General features: G+C 39.8%; 1 protein-coding gene across 2 annotated transcripts in view; it reads left to right on the top strand.

Moving 5' to 3' along the window:
• LRIG3 (leucine rich repeats and immunoglobulin like domains 3) overlaps positions 1–25,899 on the top strand; it is a 45,388-nt gene that overhangs the window by 11,462 nt on the left and 8,027 nt on the right. For both annotated transcript variants that reach the window (XM_014871194.2, XM_088165598.1), the window contains exons 4-12: positions 15,930–16,064; positions 16,751–16,894; positions 18,794–18,937; positions 19,268–19,411; positions 19,836–19,979; positions 21,255–21,335; positions 21,979–22,050; positions 22,419–22,490; positions 23,650–23,813. In XM_014871194.2, the coding sequence (XP_014726680.1) occupies positions 15,930–16,064; positions 16,751–16,894; positions 18,794–18,937; positions 19,268–19,411; positions 19,836–19,979; positions 21,255–21,335; positions 21,979–22,050; positions 22,419–22,490; positions 23,650–23,813 (1,100 nt within the window). The remainder of the gene's footprint in view (positions 1–15,929; positions 16,065–16,750; positions 16,895–18,793; positions 18,938–19,267; positions 19,412–19,835; positions 19,980–21,254; positions 21,336–21,978; positions 22,051–22,418; positions 22,491–23,649; positions 23,814–25,899) is intronic.

Raw genomic sequence — 25,899 nt, 5'->3', positions numbered from 1 at the left:
TCAAGTCTCTGAAAATTAAATTTCAGGATGTTCTTTTTGCACAGCCACCAAGCCCTTTTATATACCTTTTATATATAGAGAAGGCATGAAGAGAGCAGTATAGTAAGGCAGGAATAGGGAAGTTCAGGTATTTGCCATAGATTGTTACCACAATAGGCTCTAGCCAGGAGGTCAGGTCTCCCACGTGCTGGCAACATAAGCTTTTTTCCTTACCCACTGTAATGTAGGTGTATTTATCTATCCCTAGAAGTAAAGTATGTTAGAAGTTTTCTACTTTGTGTTCCTGAAGTAAATGTAAAATCAGTTAAATTAATGGAGAATTGCTTTAAATGGTTGTAGTAGAAAATCCTTCATTTCTTGGAGAAAAAACAATTTACTTTTTACTTTCACTAGATAGGTGGATAGCTTTTGTGTCAGGTACAAAAATGGGCACTAATGCCCTCATTCCAGGAGAGCAAGTAGAAGTTCTGAATATTGTTTCTGTTCTAATGACATTGCTTATTCAAGATGTACCAGTTCTGTCCTATTTATCCTAAAAGTCTGCCTGAACCAATGATCTTGACACAGGGGAAGAAAACTAATATTGCTTTTAGGTCTATCACAATTGTAGTTGTGGACCAAGGATAAAAATCCAGATTGAAACCAAATAGTGTAAGTACAATAGCCTTGTCTAGAAGTCCTGTTTAGTGTTTAACTACCAACTACTATTTGCATAGGAGTTTTACTTCAAAATTCTTCCAAAAATGTTTACTTTTAATGTTACTAGTACTTTTTAAGGAAGAGATGCTGATTTGCAAATTCAGCAATGTTATATAAGATTTTGTTTAAGGATATACAATTTAAATAAGAAACCCATGCTATTTTTACTTGCAGAATTTTAAAAAAATACGTAGTTGTAGACACTATCCAACATCGTCAGTACACTGTATCCTTGAGTTCTGTGAAAAATGGCATGGTTGCAGTGACTATGAAGATACAGAACAGCTTTGAGTATTAAAGTATCCTGCCTCTCCAACTAGAATTTATTCTTCTTATCAAAACATAAGTGTAGAACTAATATGAAAACCCCCATATTTCTCATTAACCACATCCAGGATATGTTCCATAGTAATCCACTTGCAGTCAGTAGGGACTAGAAAAGCTGTACATGCCCAAGTGCATATAATGAAATTCTAACATTAGACTAGTTTTCAAGAACTGAGTATTTTAAATAAATGGTAATTTTACATTTAATTGAATAGGAGATATTTTATTTAAAATTGCTAGAGCATATGGCATAGGCAATTCAAATTGTTATGTTGTAAGGATTGATCATGCTAGTCTACAACACAAACAGATTCTGGGTCTTAATAAAACCAGAGAGGAAAATGCATAAGTCATGATGTGGAAGTTAAAGGGTGCATGCATGATTCACAGTTCAGGAATGTTTTTCAAGTCTTACATTAATGTGTGTTTTATATTAGGTTCCTGCTTCACGTTTTTTTTAAGAATGTGAAATCTTCTGTTTATAAGAGACACAATGAAAATATGACATCGTAGAGGATTTTCTCTGCTGTGCTGGGGGATTCCTCTGACTCCATCTGTACCAGGAAGCCTTTAAGGCAGGGACCGTTCACTTTTGAGTTCTGAGATACTTCAAAGTGCTGCCAAAATTGAAGCAGTTTTTTTGAAATGTGACCGTGTGTTTGTTAGATGATGAACAGAGTCCAAAAGTCACTTCTCTGAAGGTTTTCTATAGCCTTTGGTTTGTAATGTCTTTCTGTCAATGTGTGCTGAATTTAAATTCACTGTCTTTGAAGATGTGTCTTGTATCCTGGATGTTTAAAATGGTAAATGAACAAAAAGTAACAGGAAAGGTTAGGAGACAAAAACAGGACAAAAGAACTGTAAAGTAGCCAGTCCTAGGTGACTGCACAGGTCATAAGTTTTTGTAGTAAGAAAAACTATTTCAGCTTTAAATTTAGCTTTCTGATCAGCCACTACAAGATTAGCCTGATTGCTTATTATACTTTATGCAGAAGCATAGTTACTGAAGAAAAGTGGCAATTAATCCCTTCTGCTATTGAGAGGGATTTTTTTAAGTATTGTGTATCCCTTGTATCCCTTTCTGTTTAAAATGTAGAAAAGTGTATTTATGTATGTTAATGTGATAATGGGCATCCCAGATCAGGCTTCAAATAGTCATATTGAGAAATAAAATTCAACTAATTGAAGCAAACACTCAAAATAAATAATGCATTTTTCTCAACTGACAGCTTGGAAATAAGAGTGGTAGTTTGCACTTTCTGAGAGTAACTTAAACCGCTGTGAAGGGCCTTCAGTAAAGACAAGAAGAGTAGATATGAGAGAAGTTTGCCTCTTTGTCATCTCACAGTGGTCTGGGAGCAAAAGCTGTGTGTAAAATCCAGGAGAACACTGTCTCAGTATGCAGTTAGAAAGCTGCAGTCACAAGAAAGATGTTGAGATGAAACTCCTGCAAATGAAAGCTTACATTCAGAAAGAGTGGATGCCTTTCCCAGCTATGCTTGCCAGAGAAAGTGGTATTGTTTGTTTATAAAACTAGCATACTAAACTGGAGTCTGGATCCCAGTATGAAGAAAACGTTGGTCAAATATTTTACATCCTTGTCATCTCTTCAGCTACCACTTTATTATGAGAAGGATTAAGATTTGGATGCTGCCTGGAAGACTTTGTTTTGAAGGACTGAAAGAAAGGATAGAGGAATGTCAGACTGGGCCTCAGGCATAAGGCTACTTGGAGAATGTCCCAAAACAGAGGGATGGTAAACCATGTGTGACTTGGTCTGAAGTTGTGAGTAAAAAGCTAGAGTGAGGAACTTACTGGAATTTGTTCTTGCAGTCTTTGATATTTGTTGTGGAGACTTATGTGGAAGTAAATTAAAGAATTTGAAAAGGAACCTGACTTAGTCAGACTTATAGACATGGAAACTCAGTTTTTATGGCAGCAATTTAGGCTGAATGATGGGAAAGAGAAGAAGTACATAGAAACCCAGAGTTTGTTGTATCAAAATATAAGGAGTGAGAGCCTAGTTTAATGTTTTTGCAATGAGAATGGAAAAGAATGTAAATTTTATGAGCTATTTGCAGTGGATAAATCTGTCATGATTTTCTGATCATAGTGGTCAAAGAAGAGGTGAATTAAAAAGAATGTAATGAACTATGAAAATAGAGAACACTTCTGATATGAGAGAATGGAAGAGTGGTAGGAATTTTACAGAGGAGTAGGGCATATGATACGGAAAATGAGAAATGTGAGAATGAAACTGAGAGATCAGGCATAAGTGTTTGAATTGTGTTTTAGAGAATTGCTGGTGGTGATTGCAATAGAGGAGTGGAATCACTTGTGTCTTGAGTGAAGGAGAAGTGGATGGGAAAACATTTCTCACCTTGTATTGATGATTGAAGTTAGGGGCACATCTAGTAAGGTGTGCAGTCTAAACTGCCTAGACTTTGGTCTGCACCCTCTAAAAGGGAGGATTGCTCTGTAACAATAAAGAATAGGTGCTTTAGTTAGGAACTCTATACATTAGATTAGAAAGATGATTTATAATACTGGAGGGCACTATGCTGGTTTTTTTCTAGGTCATATTCAAAATTTTTCAGGATTTTAGCATTAACTAACTGTCACACAACTCACCAAGTCTACAATGGGCTATTATTCCTGTTGTCAGCTCTTGCAGAAATAGTTATGCTTGCATTGCTTTTGCTTATAGCTGTTAAAATAAAGAGATGATCTTACACACTCACTTGCCTATCACATGCTAAGTAACTTGTGATTATTTTGGAAAAGCCAGAAAACTGAATTGGAAACAGACATCATGGTATTAAGAAGAGAGTTCGGAAGCAAAGCTTAATTAGTTGCATATTGGTACTATGACTGTTATGGAAGTATCATGTGTTTGAAAGTTTGGATTTGTCTCTTTCTTCTTTTTGATGATGAAGACATGTCTGATCATGGAGTTGTTTCAGTCTGCATCTTTCCCCTTTCCCAGTTTATGTTTGATTTGAGAATCAATAAATCTTTGGTTTCAAGTTTTGGACAGGGTATCAGTAGCCTACAGAGTTCTGAGTTTTCATTTTCTATATTATGCCTGTATACCATAAAAACCAAAATATAAAAGCAGAGTCTTTCTGACATCTGGCTTGAAAGATGAATGAGAGCCATGAATCCTGGAATGAAGGAGACCTTCAAAAGAACACCTGCTTGCCGCAAGGAAGGCAAGAAGCTCGTGTGAAAGAGGCATCAGATTTGTAAACCTACCAGTAGAACTGGAAGTAAGCCAGAATCTGGACTCTATTTCTGCTGACTTTTTGGAGAAAAATAGTTTCACTTGTAATATTTCTATTACTAATACTTGCAAATATTAAAAAAAACCCCCAGGCTTTCTTAATTCAGTCCAGTTGGGTGTCTTAATGGTGAGAGGAGCATATAGTCTCATTCATATCAGAGGCTGCACTTTTTGTAAGGGTAGTGTTGAGCTTAAAACTGCAAATTCAGTATTTTAAATGATGTAATTACTCATTACATTATGACTCAGTATTTAAACAAATAGAAACTGAAGAAAAAAAGAACGTTTTTGCTCTTCTTGAAGAAGTAGTTACTGAGGCTTTTCTTCAAGTTCCTTAAAGTTGTCCAGTTTTATCCTGAAAGCCCCAGGGTATGTATCTTCCAGCACTTGCCATTACAGTCTTGATCCTTTGTATTTAATATATTTTTTTCTTTTTGCTTCAGTTTTCTTCCACACAGTATCTTTACATCATTGCCCCCAAAGGAGTTTGGGAGGGGTGACATGGTTCACCCTTTGCCCACTCAAGACTAGGGCAGCCCTGCTAGCTCTGAGGCGAACTTGTGCCAAGAGTGGCCTCTTCCCAAGATCCGGGAAACTCGAGATATAGAGGTAGAGCTCCAAGCTCTTGCTGTGGCGGCACCAGTCCGAAGGAGAGTAAAGAGCACAGGATAGTCCTTTTGTAGATCCAAGGGTAAGGTTTATTGGAGAGGGATAGGAAACCAACTGGGGTCAGGGAGGAGGAACCACAAAAGGCAGGGAGAACACTTGTACAACAACTTAAATAGGGGTCCTCCCCCATGGGAGGGTACAACTTGCCAACAAATCAGAGTAGCCTGGGGTGTAACACAAGGTGGGGCTACCACTGCACTTAACCAATAAGGGTAGAACATAAGCAGAGACCACACAACATAGCCAATGGTATGCATAGGAGAGGAAGATGAACACTGAACATTCTGGAAGAAAGGGAGGGGTCAAAGGGGATTGACATCTGTGTGGGATGGGATTAGGGTGACAGGCGGGCAAGAATCTGGAACTAATCTGGAGCAGGGGTTTGGGGATAACAGACAAGGGTGGAGGCGGGAAGGGAAGAGACTAAAACATGTTAAACCAAGGGGGTAAAACCTAGGAACGAACCATTGTGAAACTGGGTATAACCTGAATTAACACAAAATAAAACAATACGCCGTGACATCTTTTCTTTTCTTTTTAAGACACTGGTGATGACAGACTAGATTCGTATTCAGAGGCCATATCTTCATTAACCCACCCGTCTGGGTTAGGGCGTATTTCAGTTTTGACTGAACGGGAGATGTTCTGGGAAATAATCATTTTGAATACGGATAGGGCAATGGAGATTAAAAACAGGATCAGTAACACCAACAAAACGTTTTTGACAACTGGCGCCAACCATCCCAAGAGTCCCCAGCCTTTAAACAGGTTGTCCAGCCAGCCTTTGGACTCCTTCTTGATGTTGGTAATGAGTTTTGCAATTGTTTAATCCTTGAGTGGATACTTTGACTGTTGAATGATAGGTTGAAACAACACAGTCCTTCGAAGTCCTTGCAGCCATGGCTGTGAGCCAGTATAAGAAAATCGATGGTAGTCGTATTCTGAAGGGTTGCCTTCCTAGTGATTTCCTCATCTTTGAGGAGGTCACTGAGGGCGGTTGATGTAAGGTTCACCTGTTTCGCCACCCAACGCTCTAGGTGGCCCAATTTTCCTAGAGCTTTGGCTGCCAATACCCAAGGCAAAAGGCAGATACCGCAACTCTTTTTGGCTTGGCTCAGTGGAAAATTTCTGAATTGCAGTTTTCATCCAGATTTTTCAGTTCTCTTTTTTGGACTGCCAGTGTATTATTTTTTAGCTTCCAATTAGCAATATGGGTTCTGTTGGGTGAGAACAGGGTCAGTTGCCTGATTGTGCATGGCCCTCCGAGAAGATGAGAAGGGATGCCTGCCCACACCTGGTCACTGCAGTTGAGGAAGACTCCTTTGTCTAACTTTAGGGATTCCTCATTGGGGGCTTCCTTTCCTTGTGTGGTCTCATTGCACCATTTTGTGGCTTGATATTCAATGGCATACTGGGTTACACGGGAATATCTTTCAGAGTAATAGGTTTGTAAGCAAAGTTAACACAAAAAGGGGCAGGGAAAGAACCTAAAACCAGGACACCACTGCTGAGTTTGGGGGTTCTTCCAAGTCATTACTGATTTGAGAGAAGCCCTGGACGTGCCTGTAAAAATTGCTAAGGCCTTAAGCGATGTCTGGCTCAATTTTTCTTTAGGAATCAGATTGACATTTGAGTTAAATAATTTGTGGCTTTGATGATGTACTGATATTTGTCCAGTGTAGCTGTCCAAAGCGAACTGGAGGACCTCATTTTTCTTGAGCAAATGCTCCAGAGCCTCATTAGTCAACTTACCCAATGTCAAGGTAAGTGGTATGTGGATGCACGTGAAGTCACAGCCCACCAGTTCTGGCCTTCCTGCTCATCTGAGCCATCAGCTCCTGTGGCCTGGTGATACTTTTGGACCGCTGGTGACTGAGGAACACCCACTCTATAATTAAGAGGGGGTCCCTGTGGTCCTGGTCCTACTGAAAGATGAGGCCATGGAGGTGTGGCAACTTTCCAAGGATAATGTAGTTAAACAGCAGGTTTGGCAGGTATCGATGGGCTTGTCTAGATCCCATCACCCTTTCTACTTCTAATGCAGCTCTAGCCTCTGGGGTCAGTGCCCTAGGAGAACATAGATCATCTCCCCCTTTCAATAAATTGAAAAGGGGGGCTAGGTCTTCAGTTGTTAATCTCAGCCAGGGCCTGACCCAATTCAAAGATCCATACTGCTGGTGGAGATCCGCTAAGGTTTTTGGTTGGTTGTTAATGGCCAATTTCTGCAGGACAATGGTCCTGTTGGTGATCTGGAGCTCAAGATACTTCCACGGGGGCATCTATTGAACCATGTCCTTCTGGAGTTTGAATCCTGCAGAAATCAAAACCTCGATAACTAGGTCAAGAACATGTTGCAGCATGTCATCCGTGGGGGCACAAATCAGCACGTCATCCATGTAGTGAAGGATGTCAGCCTCCCCTGCTTTGGCACACACTGGGGACAGCAATGAGGCCAAGTACCATTGACAGATACTGGGGCTGTTCTTCATGCCCTGAGGCAGTACCTGTCAATGGAAGCGCCTCATTGGGGATTCTCAGTTGGTGGTGGGAACCGAGAAGGCAAATCCTGGCGCATCTTCGGGGTCGAGGGGAATTTGGAAAAAGCAGTCTTTTACATCAGTAATGGCCAGATTCCAATTTTGTGGAAGCATTGAGGGCGATGGCATGCCCAGTTGTAGGGACCCCATGTTTTCAGTTTTCTTACTGATTTCACGGAGGTTGTGAAGGAGCCACCACCTGTCCTTCCCCAGCTTCTTGATGACAAATACCGGAGAATTCCAGGGCCTAGTTGTTGGCACTATGTTACCCTTTGCCAACTCCTCCTCCATTGAGCACCTTCAATTTCTTTTTGTTAAGCGGCCACTGATCTATCCAAACTGGTTCGTCAGTGAGCCAATTCAGTTTCTGGACAGGGCGCTCCACAGTGGCTGCTAGGAAAAATCCCACAAGGACTTCAGGATTTCCATCCTAACTCCCCATTGAGACATGGCGTCCCTACCCCACAAGGGCGCATTGTAATCCATAGCAAACTGGCAGATATTTGCCACGTGGCCATCAGACCCTTCAACCTTAATGATGCTTTTTGACTGTCAACCCAATTTGGACCCCCCGACTCCTTGTATCTTACCTGCCATGGGTTGCAGTTCCCAGTGTGACTGCCATCTGTTGGTAGGGATGATCGTCACATCCACCCCAGTATCGAAGAGTCCATCGAGGTAGAAGTAATCTTCACCCCGACGGAGTCCGCATCCTATTATGACTAATGCCCAATAGATACAGGGATCTGCCGGCTTTGCTACGATGCTATTGGGCACCAGGATGGCCTGCACTATCAGTTGTCAGTTAGGGAAGAAGTATGGTGGTTGGATGCAATGTGCCAGGAGAAAGAAACTGTCCAGACACACAAGTTGGGTCTGCGGCATGATCTCAGTCTCTGGGGGAGTATGTTTTGTATCCCCAAGCATGACATATGTACAGTCAAGTCCTGCGAACAAACCCAGAGACATAGGTCCAACTGGCACACCCCACCAATCCTGAGTGTTAAAGAGCACGTTTTCAGTCAAAGCCAAGCCTGGGGGGGACGAGGGTCCCACCCAGGCACTATACATCTTGTCCGGTAGTAAATGTCTGTGTTTGTATTGGAAATGTCATTTTCATTGCCCCCTCCCAAGTCCCCCTGGCGGCCTGCCTCATTTTCATCTGCATGCGAGGTAGGCCCGCGCTCCCCCCCTAGGTTTTTTTTTTTGTAGAGTCGATGTTACTAGCTCCTCCCTGCTGTTGCTCTTCCGTGTGTTTCTGTCTTTCGGGACATACACGTGCCACATGTCCTATTTTATTACAGAGGAAACACTACACAGGCGCTGGCCGATGTTGTGGCAGAGCGGTGGTCACGGTGATGTGAGGTGGTCCTCTCCCAGGTGTGGATGGTTGTGCTGAAACCACAGCCCACTTCACACAAGCTTCTATAATCATGCTGAGGGTGGGCTCAGGATAGAGAGGTAGGGAAGATATGACATGTTTACAGGCGTCATTCGCATTGATTTTCACCATCTCCCGTACTATCTCATGTTGAGACTCTTTGCTCGCCACCTGTTTCTGAACCTCCACCCTCAGTCTTTCAACAAAATCCACTATTGGCTCCACTGGGCCTTGTCTGATGGTAGTGTAATTCACTCTAGGTTCTTTCCTAGGCATCATCATGAATGCCTTCTCAGCAACAGCTTGGACTTTTAAAATGACAGGCTTAGGGATCTTTTCAGCCTATACCTCCGCCTGTGACCAGTCACCTTTGCCACACAGATGCTGCCTGGTTATTGTGTTGTTACCTGCATCAATGGTACGTTCAGAAATCTGTAGAAGCTCAGGAAGGAGATCCCCAAGCAACCTTTTCCATGTCGCCTCCCACAACTCATATTCTGTTGGGAGAAGCAGACAGGAAAATAAGACCTTCAGGTCGCTGGGGACCAACACGTTTGAGGAGAAGGTGGCATGTAAGAGACCTTTAAAATATTCACTCTTCCTCCCAAACTCTTTCTGAGCCTTACAGATTTCTTTTTTATAGGAGTATTTGAATGGCTGCCAATTTTGAATACCCCTTTGCCTTGAATAATGAACCGGTGCGGCTATAAGGGTGGCTGCTGGTTCCGGGTTCCAGCTCCCTAGCTTGTCACATCCGGTTTCCAGCTCGTGGGAACCGGAAGGAGGAGCATGGGAACCGGAAGTCGGAAGCGGGTAGGCAGGACAGCTTGCTGAGAAGGAGGAGTCGATGAAACAACTGCATTCACGATGGGCGGAGCCATCTGCTGGTGACAGCATAGACTGAGAGGGTGGAACAAGGTGGGTGACTTCATCTGGAAAGGCGGGGTAAGGGGCAGGGCAGTAAGAGGAGGTGGGAAACAGGAAAGGGTTGGGACAAGGGGAAAGGGGTGGAGCGGTGGGAGAAGGAAAGGACAGGTCAATGTAAAAGGGGTTCTGGGAAGAAGAAGGAGCACAAAGGGATGACCGTGCCATGTGGCCAACGTCATCTTGTGCTCCAGGGTCACAGGTGCCATTTTGTGGTTCTGTGACAGAGGAATTAAACCTAACAGATTTTGGGGTCTTGGGGGTAGGCTTTGGGGTTCCAGCTGGGGAAGATTTCAGGGTAGGTTTTCAGGTTTTGGGATTCTTTAAAACTGACTTTGGGGTTGAAACTGGGGTAGAACTCGGGGAATTAACTGGGGAGATTGGGTAAGATGAACGTTGGGAAGAGGGAGTAGGGGAAGGGTCCCTGATGGCAGGTGCCTTGCCACCAGGGCTTGGGTATCAAGGAGACTGGAGGGGGCCAGGCGAGCAGTGGCCGGTTTCCCCAGCCAGGCTCGCCTTCAATCGTGTTTGTGCTGCCCCACGCAGGTCTACTGATTTAGGGGATGAGGGATAGGGTCGAGGGGAAGGAGAGGCAGGGGAATTGGGGAGATTCGGCATGTCTTACCTCTCACTCCCTCTTTCTCCCTCAACACTGATCTTACAAGGAGAAAGAGCCCCAAAAACTTTTCCACTGATGTGTCGCCCTGGGCCCGCACACTGGTTAACTTGTGGCCCACAGAATCCCAAAACTGGACCGGTTCCAGTTGCTGGGGTGACACACCGGGGAAGTGAAAGGTAAGCCAACGCACAAACCTTTTTAAACTTTGAGAACCTTTTTCCCCCTGCCCACCAGGGTTCCCCCAGCTTGGTGATAAATCTCCTGCTGCTGAGTAGAGAGCTTTGCGCCCATCTTTCTAATTTGATGTTAACCAATTTACTCAGCCCGACTCACACTCCCTCTGCAGCAAAGGGAAAATTAAAAAACTAAAAAGAAGGATCCTGGGGTCAGTGAAGAGGCACAGGAGCTACTTCACAGCCAACCTTAGTGGCCTTTTGATTCAGGGTCCTACCTAGGGACAGTGCTCCCTGCCTTGCCCCATAGGGAGTTCCTCTCTCCCTTTGGGGGATACTCACCTGCCCATTGACCTTCCAGGACAAGGTGCTGCAGAAAAAGGTCTCTCCCTCCGAAAGCAAGCCTCCTGGGAGGTGAGAATTGTTGCCTTTTCCCCTGGGAGCGCTGCCAAATCGACCTGCTCCGACCGGGGGTAGCTGATGCCCGACACCTCCGATCCACAGATCACTCGAGGCACTTTGTGAGGTCATGGCTGGAGTGGCCCCACGTTGGGCGCCAGCTGATATGGTTCGCCCTTTGCCCACTCAGACTAGGGCAGCCCTGCTAGCTCTGAGGCGAACTTGTGCCAAGAGTGGCCTCTTCCCAAGATCCGGGAAACTCGAGATATAGAGGTAGAGCTCCAAGCTCTTGCTGTGGCGGCACCAGTCTGAAGGAGAGTAAAGAGCACAGGATAGTCCTTTTGTAGATCCAAGGGTAAGGTTTATTGGAGAGGGATAGGAAACCAACTGGGGTCAGGGAGGAGGAACCACAAAAGGCAGGGAGAACACTTGTACAACAACTTAAATAGGGGTCCTCCCCCATGGGAGGGTACAACTTGCCAACAAATCAGAGTAGCCTGGGGTGTAACACAAGGTGGGGCTACCACTGCACTTAACCAATAAGGGTAGAACATAAGCAGAGACCACACAACATAGCCAATGGTATGCATAGGAGAGGAAGATGAACACTGAACATTCTGGAAGAAAGGGAGGGGTCAAAGGGGATTGACATCTGTGTGGGATGGGATTAGGGTGACAGGCGGGCAAGAATCTGGAACTAATCTGGAGCAGGGGTTTGGGGATAACAGACAAGGGTGGAGGCGGGAAGGGGAGAGACTAAAACATGTTAAACCAAGGGGGTTAAACCTAGGAACGAACCATTGTGAAACTGGGTATAACCTGAATTAACACGAAATAAAACAATATGCTGTGACAGAGGGGAGGAGAGAGAGTGCGAGAAAGAACATGCCAGCTCTATGAATGTGGTATCAGGTAGTGAGTGATGGGAGGAACCGGTGAAAAACCCGAAAAAATTTAAAAGGAGGCTGTGAGTTGTAGTGGCATGCAATGGAGACCACGCAGAAGGTGCTCAGATGTGAACAGTCACATTGATTTTGCCAGGATTCTGATATGGCTATCTCCAAAAGCGCTCTAATCACATCCGACCTGGCATCCATGGATTTTCATGTCTCGGCCTCAGCACTGGTCATAAAGATACATCTAGTCCTAGCAGAAGGCTTTTTTTCCCCCCTCTTTACATATCCTCTTCTTTTCCAGCAGGAGATTCCACTATGGTTTAATTTGCCTGTTTGTGCTTCAGATTATTCTGCCTCTCAAGGCTTAGTTGAGGGACATGAGGTCCTGTTTTAGTCCAGATATATACATATGTTAAGATAGTTACTTTGCATCTAGCAGTTATTCAGAACACGCTGCACAGACTCTTCTCCAAAGTTGTCTTTGTGGACAACTTTTTTTTACCGGGTTGCTCCACCTCCAGGCTCCTACACATACTCCTTGACAGGATAGTAGGGGCAGATCCAACTGAGAAGTTTTCAACACACTGCAGATCTGGATTTAGCTGGAAGAAAAAGTTATGCTGGAAGTGCAGGAGTGGTTTTTTGTGGTGAGCTTTCAAAGAGAAACAAATGATAGGACTTTCAGGTCCTAATCTGTTCCTGCCTTGGATTTTCCATGTTAATGTGTGCATGATGAGTTAGAACTCATCAGGACCATGAAGCTTACATGGATGTTTTTCTTAGGTAGAAAACATTTTATGCCAACAATCTTTATCAAGAGTCATTGTGACTACATTAGATCTTTAAAAACTGAGGGGAGGGGCATATTTCAGCACTTAAGAGCTAAAAGGCGTTAACTAGATGCTCAACAAAATGAATACAGGAGTTTCTGACCTGCTTTGTATTTCCCCAGAGTAAGGAAAGTGCAAGTCATTATGTTAGATACGTGGTAGCTGTTTATATAGAATGAGTCTTAAGATCAGGATTGAGAGGGCTGTTAGAGGATTTCTGGCTTACTGGTGTGTTTAAAGTCATGAATATTGAGAGAGAAAGCTAAGGTTTCTCATACCCATAATGAAAAACTGGTATTCACTCTTAAGCTGGTATTCAGACAGGCTCATGTAAAACTAATTAAATCAGGCTGTATGCACTCATGGTCATTGCTTTGTGGAGTTTTTTGCTACAAGATGGGGTGTAGGCACTCAAATTGCAAAAGGCACGTTCAAATTCATGTAGATATTTTTGTTGGGTTTATCTGCATTCCTTGGTGCTCCTGCTGCTGTAGCTGTTAACAGGAGAAGTTGTAAAGAAGCAGCATGTTGCTGTTCCTTCCACATGAAGAAATTGTTACCAAATTGTTGCACCTTCCTTTCTGGCAGAACTTGATGATCTGGTTTTCTTGTTGCAGACGATCTGTTTCTCTCATCTCCACTTGAATGTCTGTGAAAATAAACCGATGGGGTGCATGCAGCTCCTTTTGTCTGAACATAGCAATAGTGGCATCTCACAAGAAAGATTTTCTTTTGGGTTTTGTTACCCACACCCTCCTGTCAGTAAAAAAAGCTTTTATGTCATTGTGTCCACAGTGTACTCTTTGGTTGTGTCTTGGCAGTTAGATAGGCTTGTGTTTTCAAACATGTCCTTCTTGACTAATTTTCATGGTAATTTGGCAGTTATGGAGAGGATGATACATTGTTGGTTTTTTTTTTAATTTGCTTAAGTGATGATTATGAAGAAAAATCAAATTACAGTTAAACTTTCTCATATTAAATAAAGTTGGGTTTTAAAGTAGAACTGTTTGGATATCTTCTGTACTAAATAATCATCCAGGTGTGAATTATATTCTTTTGAAGAGAAACTGGACTAGAGTGTTGCAGCAATAGGGAGTGAACTATTGAGCTATTTTGCAGCTGAATAACTTCTACAAATATGATTAAGTGGGAAGGTGCAGTGAGGGCTGGTTTGATTTGATTGTGAGATGGACTAGGACTATGATGTGTAGTGCAGTTTCAGTGAGCAAAAGAAGTTGCTCGTTAGTCCTCAATATGGCTTTACCATCTCCAAAAAAGAAAAATCTTCCTGAAACAAACAAACTGCAGGTTTTTTGTTTGGTTGTTTTTTTTGTAACTTGGTCTGTGTCAGGTAATTTGCCAGTTGGTTTAAGTGTTACTCTGAAGACAGTGTAAGAGTTTTATTCGGTTCCATTAGGTCCAACTAAAGTTTGTAATACAGGGGCTATTATCACGCCAGTTGTGAGGAATTTCTGTTTTATGGAGCAATGCTGACACAAAGACAGTACTGTGCAAGCCGTCTTAAAACTGAACACTTTCACACTGCAATTTAGGAGGCGTGCAGTTCAGGAAATTACTGGCTTCTGCTGGAGCACACTTTTACTGCAAGGAAAATTTTATTCGTCATTCAAGTAATTGGCAGTTTTAATACCTTGTTAGTTAATTACCTTGTAAACAAACTAATGCATAAAGGCAAGGTTCTGTGACCTGTTATCTAACACATTCTTATTTGGTTGGTGGAACTGACACGTGGTGGTGGTGTTCGTTGTTGTTTTTTATTAAAGTAATTTTTTTCCATTTATTATAAATACTTACAGCTAAAAGTTAAAAAATGCAGTGTACCTCTACCAGACAGCCTAAGGAGTGAAACATGATACAGGCTGAGCATTGGAGGGGCTGCTGGATCACTTATCCATTCCCATATTTGGTCAGAAAACCCATTAATCTCACTTCTGATTCAGTTTGTGAATTAGGACTTTTCTGTCTTGAGCAGTAGTTCCTCCACACCCCTTGAATACATGAGAATTGTCCATGCTACCCTAATGTGTGTCTTACTGTTTGATCTAGAGCAAGTATTTCCAGTAAAGGTAAACATGCTCCAGATTTCATATTCTTGTTGATAGTTTTACTAAAATTGTGTTTGCCTGCAATCTGTCGGATCTGAAGAAAGCTCCTAAATTTTCGTAATTATCAAACAAGGTATAGAATGTACCACAGCTAGAACTGACTTGAACTTACAAGGTAACAATAATCATTTCAGGCTACATTTGTTTAATTGGTCATGATCTACTTTCACGTATGTACTGGTAGCCCTGAGTGATCATGTTACTGATGTGCATGTATGATTCTGTACATTATGCAGCCAGGATGGAAGAACTGGTAGGTTGCTGGGTATGAACATGAAATAGGATCACTGGAAAAAATTCATGTGTGAAAGAAGGGGTGTTCCTTAGAGCAGACTATAATACCCACATCTTCAGATTGTTGCATGCTTTTTGTTGTGGAATTGGGTGTGATGCTGAGCTGAAGTCTGACCAGACATGAAGTCCAAAACTCCTGTAATGACCTGTAATATGCAGAATTTTTGTTCTTTGCTGGCTCATTGGTAGAATCTGTAGGTTGGAATACTAGGTCTAATTCCTCAGTTACATAGTTTTTTTTCAGGAGGCTGCACTGTCATCCATCTTTTATAATCCAGGTCTTCATTTTTTTCTGGAAATTCAGTTGGACTTCCATGCCAAGGGAGTCTTCAAAAAATTCCAGACACCATGTTTAGCTACTATGATATTAATTTGCTTAAAAGAGAAAACAGCTCTAACCTTATTTCATTACAATACTGTGACATACTGTTCCATACAAGTACCAGATACTTCTCCTATTCAGAAATAGGTGGTTATAGAGTTTTACATCTCTTTTTAAAAGCCATGAATTGCAGTAATTTGATTATATTGCATTTTTTTCATAGTTTCCTGGAATTATATTTTAAGAAATATTAATGAAAATTTATTTAGACTATTCCAGTTTGTGATTTCGGATTAATGTTATGCATAGAGAACATACTTTATTGCTTTTGTGTAACTCAAAATTATTTTCAAGTAGAGGAATTAAGAACTAACATTTGCCAGAGTTGTGTAGTTAAGGTGTGTTTACTCTGGAAATGACAGTTTTTTGCCTACTGCTCTTAAATTTCAGGACCAGTAACAAGATTGCCAACATTTTGTCTAAACATTTGAAGCCATTTCAGAGTCTAGAAACTTTGGACTTGAGCAACAACAACATATCAGAGCTAAAAATTTCATCATTTCCATCATTACAACTCAAGTATCTGTAAGTAAAAATTACTACTCTTTTTTTTTTTTCTCCCAAGTTACTTTCAAAAGTCTTGTTGGATAATTTAGATAGGCAGCTGTTTATTAAGATTTAGTATCTTAATACTACATTCTTTTAATTGGAATGACATTAAGTATTCCTACTTTCACCTGCCTAGTTTAACATAAGCTGGTAACTTGAATATATGAGTTGTTACAATGAGATGTTTTAATTCATTAAAAAAAGCTAAGACCATTATCTTGAGATGAAACAAATAGATGTGTTTTTTGAGAAATAATTATGTGATAAAAGGAATTTAAGTTCCCCATGTATAGGTTAGTTTGTATGAATATGGTGTTTGATAGACTTCTTGTGAATACACTTTAATTCTTATTCAGGAATATTGTAATACCAGATATACTGGCTGATAAACAAGTAGCAGGATTGCCACATATTATCTTTTTCCATTATCGCACTCAGGATTGCCACATATTATCTTTTTCCATTATCGCACTCTGGCAGAGTAGAGTAAAATGGTGGTGGTGAAATACTGACTATAAAATAAGCTGTCAAGAACTCTAATTAATATGAAAAAGTTCCATTTATAAATGACTAAGCACCACAAGAGCTTTGTGTTTCACTACTTGGTGTTAAGAATTTATTAAATAACTGTAAATTTAACCTTCAAGACATTATTTCAACAGGTATATTAACAGTAACCGAATAACCTCTGTGGAGCCTGGTACATTTGACAATTTGTCTACCACACTTCAAGTATTGAAACTGAACAGGAACAAAATTTCAGCAATTCCTCAAAAGATGTTTAAACTGTCCCATCTGCAGCACCTGTAAGTGTGACCTACAATTGACTAATTGTTTTCAGATTTTCCAAAGCACTGGCAGTGCTTGAACTTTAGCCTTTAATTTAACCAGAGCCAGAGTGAGACAGACAGAGAAAACATGTTACTACAACCCTTACTAACTGCAGCGTTGTACTGAACAAAACTAGTCTTATATTTTGGTAAGATGTGAACAGTCTTTGTGTTTAAAAATGTGTTTGCCTATTAAAAGTTAAAAAAAATAGGCTGGAAAAGGGGTAGTAGCAATATTTCTGTAAAAAAGCATCAGGAAAATAGTAAGTAAAGTAAATTTACATAGTTCACTGCAGCAGTCATTTACTTTGTGCTTTCACAGTGAAATGAAGGAAATTCATTTGCTTTCAGATGGCATGACAATAAGCAATATGCTTGAACAAATAGACTTTCAGCTTGACTGATACAGTGCTCTCCATAAATGTTTTACCGAATAAATAATAAAGTTATATGAAAGAGACTGTGTTGGTTTTGTTATTTTTTTTAATTGGAAACCTTAGAAAGTGCAGAAAATAAACGAGAATGGGTTGAATTTTGTCAAATCCTGTATAATTATTTTCCAAATCAGACAGTCATGAGTTAAAAATGACAAAGTCTCTTAGGTTAGCTTTGAAAGTAAGAGGTTATGATAACACTGAAATATTAGGGTGCTTGATGTTTCTGGAAAGAGTGACTGTGTCTCTTCTGTATACTAGTGCTGGAACACTTCTACTCAGGCCTCAGTAGAAGAGTGTGAGAACAGTCCTGCAAAGCTCAGGTTTTGTTAATGAGCTTGGTAGACTTTCTGATCTTCTGATTCACCTTAAATTTTGGATGTTGGTTATATTCTTGCCTAAAAATATTCCCTTTGTTCATAGTCGATATGCTGGCCGAGTTATGTTAGGTAGATTATTTGCAAGGAAGGCCAAAAATTTGTGTTACCACATGAAAGTATTCTGAGAAGAAGGGGGAAGAACTAAGGCCTGTTCTTACTGAATGTTCTTCACTTCTTATTCATATTTAAACACAGGATGAGAAGTAGGGTTCTCCCTCAGGTCTGTTATCAGGTAGATTTTGTGTCAGACTGCCATAGAGGAAAGCTGAATTCTTACAGGGCTGTCTCTGAAAAATACTGATGGTATAACTATGGGGAGAGGATTATTTAGACCTTTACTTTGCACGAGGAAATAAGTTTTGAAAGGAGAGATTCTTCCTAGTTTGGTAGACCTAAGACTTCCTTGAACTCATTTTACTACTACTTTCTGGTAATATTGTCTAATCCTGTGACTGCATCTTGCCCTCCAGTTAGTCATGCCCTACATCTCCCTCACAGGATACACATTGCTCCCAGTTTCTGACCTGCACAGGGTGAGTGTAGAAGTGGCAGAAGGACGAGTGCCAGGACCACTTAAGAAAGAGGAAAAGGCACTGTATAACTAATTGTGGAGGAAGGAGAGATGTAATGAGTGCTTGGCTACAGGTACAGAAAGAGATCACCCAGGATATTCGATTTTGTCTAGTTATCATAACTAAAATTTTAACTTTTTCTTGACTGTTTATTGATTGCAATTACAAACCAACCTTAACAACTCTACTGCTGGATAAACACTGCTTTCAGTTTTGATTTGGGAACAGGGTTAACCATGACATTCTAGGTCTACAGGGATTTTTTAAGTCTGAAAATCAAGGAGTTACCAAGTACTTGTCCTCAGTATCAGAAAGGGAGAATATTAACGTGGTTGAACATAATGTGTTACAACAAAACACTTGATTTTTATTACTTCTTGCCTTTGTTTCATGTGCAAGTATCTAAATAAAGTTGGTTCCAGAGAAGGAAGAAAGGTTGTTGGCATGTAGGTAAAATTACTGTGCTGTAACCATAAACTATTGATGCAGGGAGCTGAATCGCAACAAAATCAGAAAAATAGATGGGCTCACTTTCCAAGGACTTCCTGCTTTGAAATCATTAAAACTGCAGAGAAATGGAGTTACGAGGCTTATGGATGGTGCTTTCTGGGGTTTGACCAACATGGAAGTCTTGTAAGTATCAAATATTTGCTGGTAGGTTCTGCTGATAACATATGAAGTAGATTTGCACAAAATTAATAGAATTGTGTGGTAAAATTTAAAATGTAATTTAATTTAGTTTTTTAGTTAAATTGTTGTGGTCTGAAAAGCAGCAAGCAGTCAGTAGCTATTGTGTAGAGCAGCACATTTTAAATACATGCATATGATTTGAGATTTAAATAGAGACTCCAGCTATCTAGTGAGATATCTAGTGTTGTGAGGTCAAATGTGGACCTGTGGCATAGCACGCATGCTGCTGAGTTTCTGAACCTTATGTCTTTTTCTGTTTGTGGGTGTTTGTAGGCAGCTGGACCATAACAACTTAACAGAGGTAACCAAAGGCTGGCTTTATGGCTTACTGATGCTGCAGCAACTCCATCTCAGCCAAAACGCCATCACCAGGATCAGTCCTGATGCCTGGGAGTTTTGCCAAAAACTCAGTGAGCTGTGAGTGCCTTTACTCTCTTCCAATTTCAAAAGTCGAGTACATGCCAAAGCATGAGCTTCTTAGCACTGATCTGTGAAGTTTTCCTTGCAGAGTTTCCAAGGTGACAGCAGCTTTGCTGTATAAGACAGTTATATCTCGTTGAAAGAAGCTGAAGTTAACTGTGATTGCTCCATTTCACTATAGCAGTGGTACTAAAGCCATAACACAGTCATTTTCAAATGAGAGAAACTAATTCTGCAGTAATTTCTGAGTTGTTTGAAACAATGCAAAATGCTGTGTAGTCAGAAGTGGTGTAGTGGGTTCTGTGATAATCACAGAATTGTGATTGTGCCTCCCCCGTGAAAATTCATGTGGGTTGAACTAAGTTAAATAAGCACTGCAGCATGAACATTAAAATGCTTTTTCTTCCCCTTAAATTTGCAGAGATTTGACATTCAATCAATTAGCAAGGTTAGATGATTCAAGCTTCATTGGTTTAAGCATGCTGGTTGGACTGTACATTGGAAACAACAAAGTAAATTACATTGCTGATTGTGCCTTCAAGGGACTTTCCAGTCTACAGATTTTGTAAGTTGATGAACTCAATTTGTAAGGTCAAAAACCTTAAGAAAAATCCTTTGTTTATAGGTTATTTCTTTTCTTTATGAAATAGACAAAAACGTTTTGCTAACTTCCCCTGATCAGTGTATGATTTTCTTAAAGTAAGGTTTCTTTCCAGAATAGTTGAGAAAGGGAGGAGTTCCTCTTTTGTTAAGGCTGTGCAAAATGGAGGGTGATAACTGTGATACAAACTTTCAGTAGCATTATTGTAGGAGAGGTACATCTCTGCTTGAAGACAGCAAGCAGAGTACTGCTACCCATACTTTTAGGGATGTATTTTATAGTTGTGTCTTAACTGAACCATTTTCCCTCATGGCAGAAATAAGATGACAGAACTCATTGTCATGACTGGACAATTGCTTTAAGTATTAGAGCATGTTTTGAAATAGCATTTCTTAAAGGAAGGGAAAGAACAAAGTAGACAATCTAAATACATTCCTCTTCATTAAAACCTTCGCACTGCATACCACTGACCCATCTGTCAGCCATATGAGCAAAATGATTGCCTTTCTCCTCTAGGCTGTATTTTCAGGGATTTGCTCACATACTCAGACTTAGGGCATCCAGGAAAGATGCAAATTAGGGGAGTGTACACTATTTTTTTAAAGATTATAGAGTTGGAGATCATAGAGGAAGTTGGAGAATTGCAAGGTGTTTAGGTATTAAGTATTATGTTTTCTCTCCTAGATTTTTTTTCTCCTACAGCCCTAACTGGTAGATTGTTTGCTGACACACCATTCTGTACACAAATCTCTAATCTCTTTATGCTTCATAGATAATGAAGTGAGTGTTTTGGGATGTTAAAATGATTCTCTAGGTGTTAATGTAATGGACTTAAAAAGACGTGAGGGTATTTCGTTTCAAAGGGACAACAGTTGGTCCTTTCCCTTCCTGTGATGCATGTTCTCTTGAGATAGTTCTGTATCTAAATACCTTTAGGAGGGTGTGTGGGTTGGTTTGCTCACAATTCTAAAAATTGTTGAGTTTCTAATCTTTTTAATTATCAGTGGGAAAAATACTAATAGTCTTCAAAGTCTCTCAGTAAAAATTGAAATGATAAAGTTAATCAAGAAAATCTTCTCTTAAAAAAACCCCAAAAAACAACTGAATAAAAATCCATCCTAACAGAAAACTGTTAGAACTGTAGAATGTTTTTTAAAGTAATGCATGCTGTTGAAGAAGTATGTGCTTTGTTCTTTTTAATATATTTTGTGATTTGATTTCCCCATCCCTCTTAAACAGAGATCTTAAAAACAATGAAATATCATGGGCTATTGAAGATATGAATGGTGCTTTCTCTGGCTTAGATAAACTTAGGAAGCTGTGAGTATTGCTAAAATATTTGTACCTCATCATGCTGTAAAAAAATTAGCTTATTATGTGTCTTTCAAGGGACAGGCTCAACACCTAAGGATATTAAGTTTTCCATAGCAGAGATAATTTCTTTCTCCCTTACCACATGTTCCTTTTCAGTAAAAGAAATGCAAGATTTTCCAAGTCAAACTAATCTGAAATATTTTAAGTATTATTAATATTTATGGACATACTTATCAAAGAATGAGGTTTTCCCATACTAAGAAGTAAGTGTATCATTTGACAAAGGCATAGTGACAGCTTAGTCTTCAATAAGGTAAAGCAGCATCCAGTGGAAGTGGCTCCATTGCATTGAAATTTTCAAATGCAGATTTATGAAATGAAAATATGTTTATAGTTATATATTTAGAATAATCCATGTCACTTAACTGTACACCTTAAATGTCTTCTAAAGTCATTGTAAAATCTAGATATTTATTCAAGGGGAATAAATGAGTATCTTTTGGATGTGATACATTTTGCTGCATTGGAGATGACTAAGTGGTGCATACTAGTCACAGTTCAAAAATAAATGCCAAAAATGCAATTGTTCGGCTCAGAAATACTCACATTTATTTGCACTTTGTTTGCATCACGTGTTTAAATTTTTCAGGATACTCCAAGGAAACAGGATTAGATCCATTACAAAGAAAGCATTTTCTGGTTTGGATGTACTTGAACACTTGTAAGTAGTAGAAATTCACATTTAACTCACAATTGGAAAAAAATTACTTTTGATACTAACTGAATTTAAAGTAGGACTAACAAGCTTAACTTTTGACTTGGGATGAGATACACTTACCATGGATTCTACTGCGATCTTCAGAAGATTTTTCAGTTTTGGAATTACGCTGAGTGGGAATTTTGGAATTAATGCAGAAATTCTTACATATTAAGCATGCTATGAAACTCCTTATTTGTATCTCTTTCACTTTTGAGCTTGAGAGTCCTTTGTGTATCACTAAAATTGCAAATTGTTGCTTGAGTCTAAAATCCATTCAGTTTAATAAATTATTATTTTCTTCTAATCTTATTTTTCTTTTTTCTTCCTAGAGATCTAAGTAACAATGCAATTATGTCAGTTCAAGGAAATGCATTTTCACAAATGAAGAAACTCAAAGAATTGTAAGTTTCTATCAGAAGACATCATCTCTATTAAGTATATATATCCTGATAAATATATTAAAAAAAGCCTAGTAGGAAATTGCCTGATGCAGTGATAAACCCCTGCTGTAATCTCTCTGAAGTAACATAAAAAGCTTATGTCAGTGTTTTCGTTTTTTTTGTTTTGTTATATGATGGGTGTATTTAAGTGAAAGAGAGTAGAATAGGAAGCATTCATTTTCTGCTACATTTGTTGCCTCTAAAGTCCTTATTTTAAATTAGGTGATCTCTAACATGTTTTAGATAAGGGAGACTTTGATGTAATGTGCTCTAAGATCAGCAGTACTGTCACTGAGCTAAAGCTTGCTGGACCAGTGAAATGCAGTGCTGTAATTCTTTCATAAAGACCTAGTTGTCAGTGCTTGTAATTGGGTCCTTCTGTGGTAGCAGACAGACAGATCTTCAGAGAAGTCTGGAAGTGGTCACTGCGAAAAATGTATTTTTAGTGAGGATGGATTTTTGTCCTATCACCCTTTTTTTCTTTTGATCAATGCAGAAAAACTCTGGCTCATGGGTTGGGTGCAGAGGGTTATACTGAAAGGGGTGACTTCAAATTGACAACCTGTCACTAGTGGGGTTCAACAGGGTTCCGTCCTCATCCCTCTGCTCTTCAAAAGGGACTTGGATGCAAGAGTGAAAGGGACACTGAGCAAGTTCACAGATAGTGCAAAACTGGGAGGAACTGTTGACTCCCTTGAAGGCAAGGAGGCCCTGCGGAGAGACCTCAACAAATGAGGGGGCTGAACAGTCAGCAGCTGTATGAAGTTCAACAAGAGAAAGTGCTGGATTCTGCACCTGGGGTGGGGCAGCCCAGGGTGTGTGGACAGCCTGGGGAATGAGATGCGGGGAAGCAGAGCCATGGAAAGGGACCTGGTGTCCTGGTTGATGGCGAAGTGAATTTGAGTCAGCAGTGCCCTGGCAGCAAGGAGGGCCATCCCTGTCCTCAGGCACATCATGTTCAGCATCACCAGCTGGCAAGGGAGGGGATTTAAGCTGAACAATATTGCCATCTTTCTCTTGCAATATGTGTGTTTAATCTAAAACCTTAGTTTTGTTACAAAAGTGTGCTCATACAGATCTATATTACAAACAGGCTTTGATTTTAATTGCTTTTTCTTAGGCACTTCAACACATCAAGTCTCTTGTGTGACTGCCAGTTAAAATGGCTACCACAGTGGATGTCAGAGAACAACTTCCAGAGCTTTGTAAATGCCAGTTGTGCCCATCCTCAGCTGCTAAAAGGGAGAAGTATTTTTGCTGTCAGCCTGGATGGGTTTGTCTGTGGTGAGTGTAGCATCTATTTCTCACTCCATAAAACAAATTTTACTGTGTGCTTGGGATTTTTTCTGGTTCCTTGATAAGTTGCAATTTTTATAACAAAATTGATGTTACTAACATTTTCTTCTGTTCCAAAACTGTGATGTAGATGGTCAAAGCTTGTGGCTTTGTATAAGACAGGGGGTGATGATGGTAGTCTGACTTTTATTTCAAGTACAGCTAGCTAACACAGAACATATTATAGCATGTGAGTGAAAGCTCAGTAGTTTCTGAGGGCAAATATATGTGCCTCTAGATTTAAAAGATACTGTTTCAATAACTATCATTTTTAAATGAGACGTATTTTGGCAAAATTAAGGTGTAGATTTTGGGTTTGGTTATTTGTAAATATTTTTCATACTCCATTAGTTTTGAAGTTATTCCGGAGCTGATAAAATTTGAAGGTAAAAAAACCAGTATGGCTCAGCTCTGACTTTTTTGAGTGCTTGTTGTCTGCTTTAATAATTATTTGGAGTATGTAAATTACTTCCTTTATATAAACTGTGTTTAAAAAAATACCTGATTACCACAGTTATGATACTGTTTTTTTGGTTTTTATTTCAGTTTGCCAGATAGTAAATGCTAGTAAAATATTTTTGTCTTAGGACCTGAGAATTTGAGGTGATAGCATCTGCCTTAAAAATGAAATTTTTCTATATGTGTTCAGCAGCATTCATGAGCACCTGTTATCTTCTGTTCTCAATTAAAGCAAAGTGAAGCTAACCAGAGTAAGGATGTGTGTTTAATTCTCTGATATGTAAAGTGGGAACTTTGAAAATATCAGCAAATTTTAAAGCTAACTGCATTTCATCTACTTTTGTTTTAAAATATATTTTATTTTTCTTACTAAAGAAAATTCAAACTTTATATTCTTTGGAGACAAAAAGGTGTCTTCTCAATAACTTCTTCTCATAGCAAATATAACAGGTTAATTTTTACTGTTGCTACTCATACCCTTTTTTCAGTGGGAAAGCAGGTCCAGAATATAAAATAGTGTACCAAAATGTTGTTTTTTCCCTTCCTGTTAGCGGTCAAATATTAAATAAATTAAATAATGAGCAGATTCTAGCTACTGCTGAAAAGGAGAGGTTGATATAACGCAGAGAATTACAGATTACTCAGTGGCTAGAGGGGTAAATATGAAGTAGGTGTCCTGATTTATGCTAAATGCATTCTTTCAAAAAAATAAACTGGGTATTTCAACATATATCTTCCATTTGTTAAATCGGGGAATTGTGATCTTTCTTTTGGCTGCTGAATGCTATTTTTAAGTAATTAATTTTAAAGAGTATTAGCAAAAAGAAATGTACCAATTCAGTTGTTGTGCTTGATACTTAACACAGTTGCCATGCAGAAATAACTAAAATCTCCTAATACAATCATTGAGTGTTTCAGTTATATCTTTAAAGTTCGTTATCACTAGACGTTCAGATGTATACACCTTGCCTTACAAATTTACAATGGCTGCTTTTACTTTTGCTTTTATAGAATTTTTAAGTAGGGTGTGTTGACTCCTGTGTGAAATTAAAAGTTGTGTATATATGTGGATGTCTTTATGATTCATTCATTCAAATATGCTCTCATATTATTCTGTTCTGACAAAACATAATGCTAGTCTTATCCTAGTGTGCTCTGTATTCTGTACTGTATGCTTATTTGAGTGACCTTTTTATCACCCCTTCCTGTCAGATAATTAAGATTGAAGTATGTTCTCCCATCCTTTCAAAAGGCTAATTTAAGTACTTAGTGTTTTACGTAGTTATTCCTGTGCAAAGTCAGTGAGTGTATGAACTCAATTTGCAAATGGTTAGACATGGGTATGAAGCATGAAAAGCAAATGGCCTGGGAGGTTCTTAAAGCCCATGCTTAGAGTCCCATATCCATGTTGCCCTGTCACTGGAGCACTGGAGCTTCATACCTGCAGGAATTTTGCAGACAGTTCAAGGTTAAGCTATCTGCACATATCATTTTCTTTTGTAACATACTAGTGGTTCTTCAAGGAAATAACACTTTGACCTCATAGTTTTAAGCTATCTGCACATCTCATTTTCTT

This window comes from Sturnus vulgaris, chromosome 5 (genome assembly GCF_052056855.1).
Source record: "Sturnus vulgaris isolate bStuVul1 chromosome 5, bStuVul1.hap1, whole genome shotgun sequence".
Lineage (NCBI taxonomy): Eukaryota > Metazoa > Chordata > Aves > Passeriformes > Sturnidae > Sturnus > Sturnus vulgaris.
Note: the sequence above shows the minus strand (reverse complement) of the source record. Positions and strands in the feature narration are given on the sequence as shown.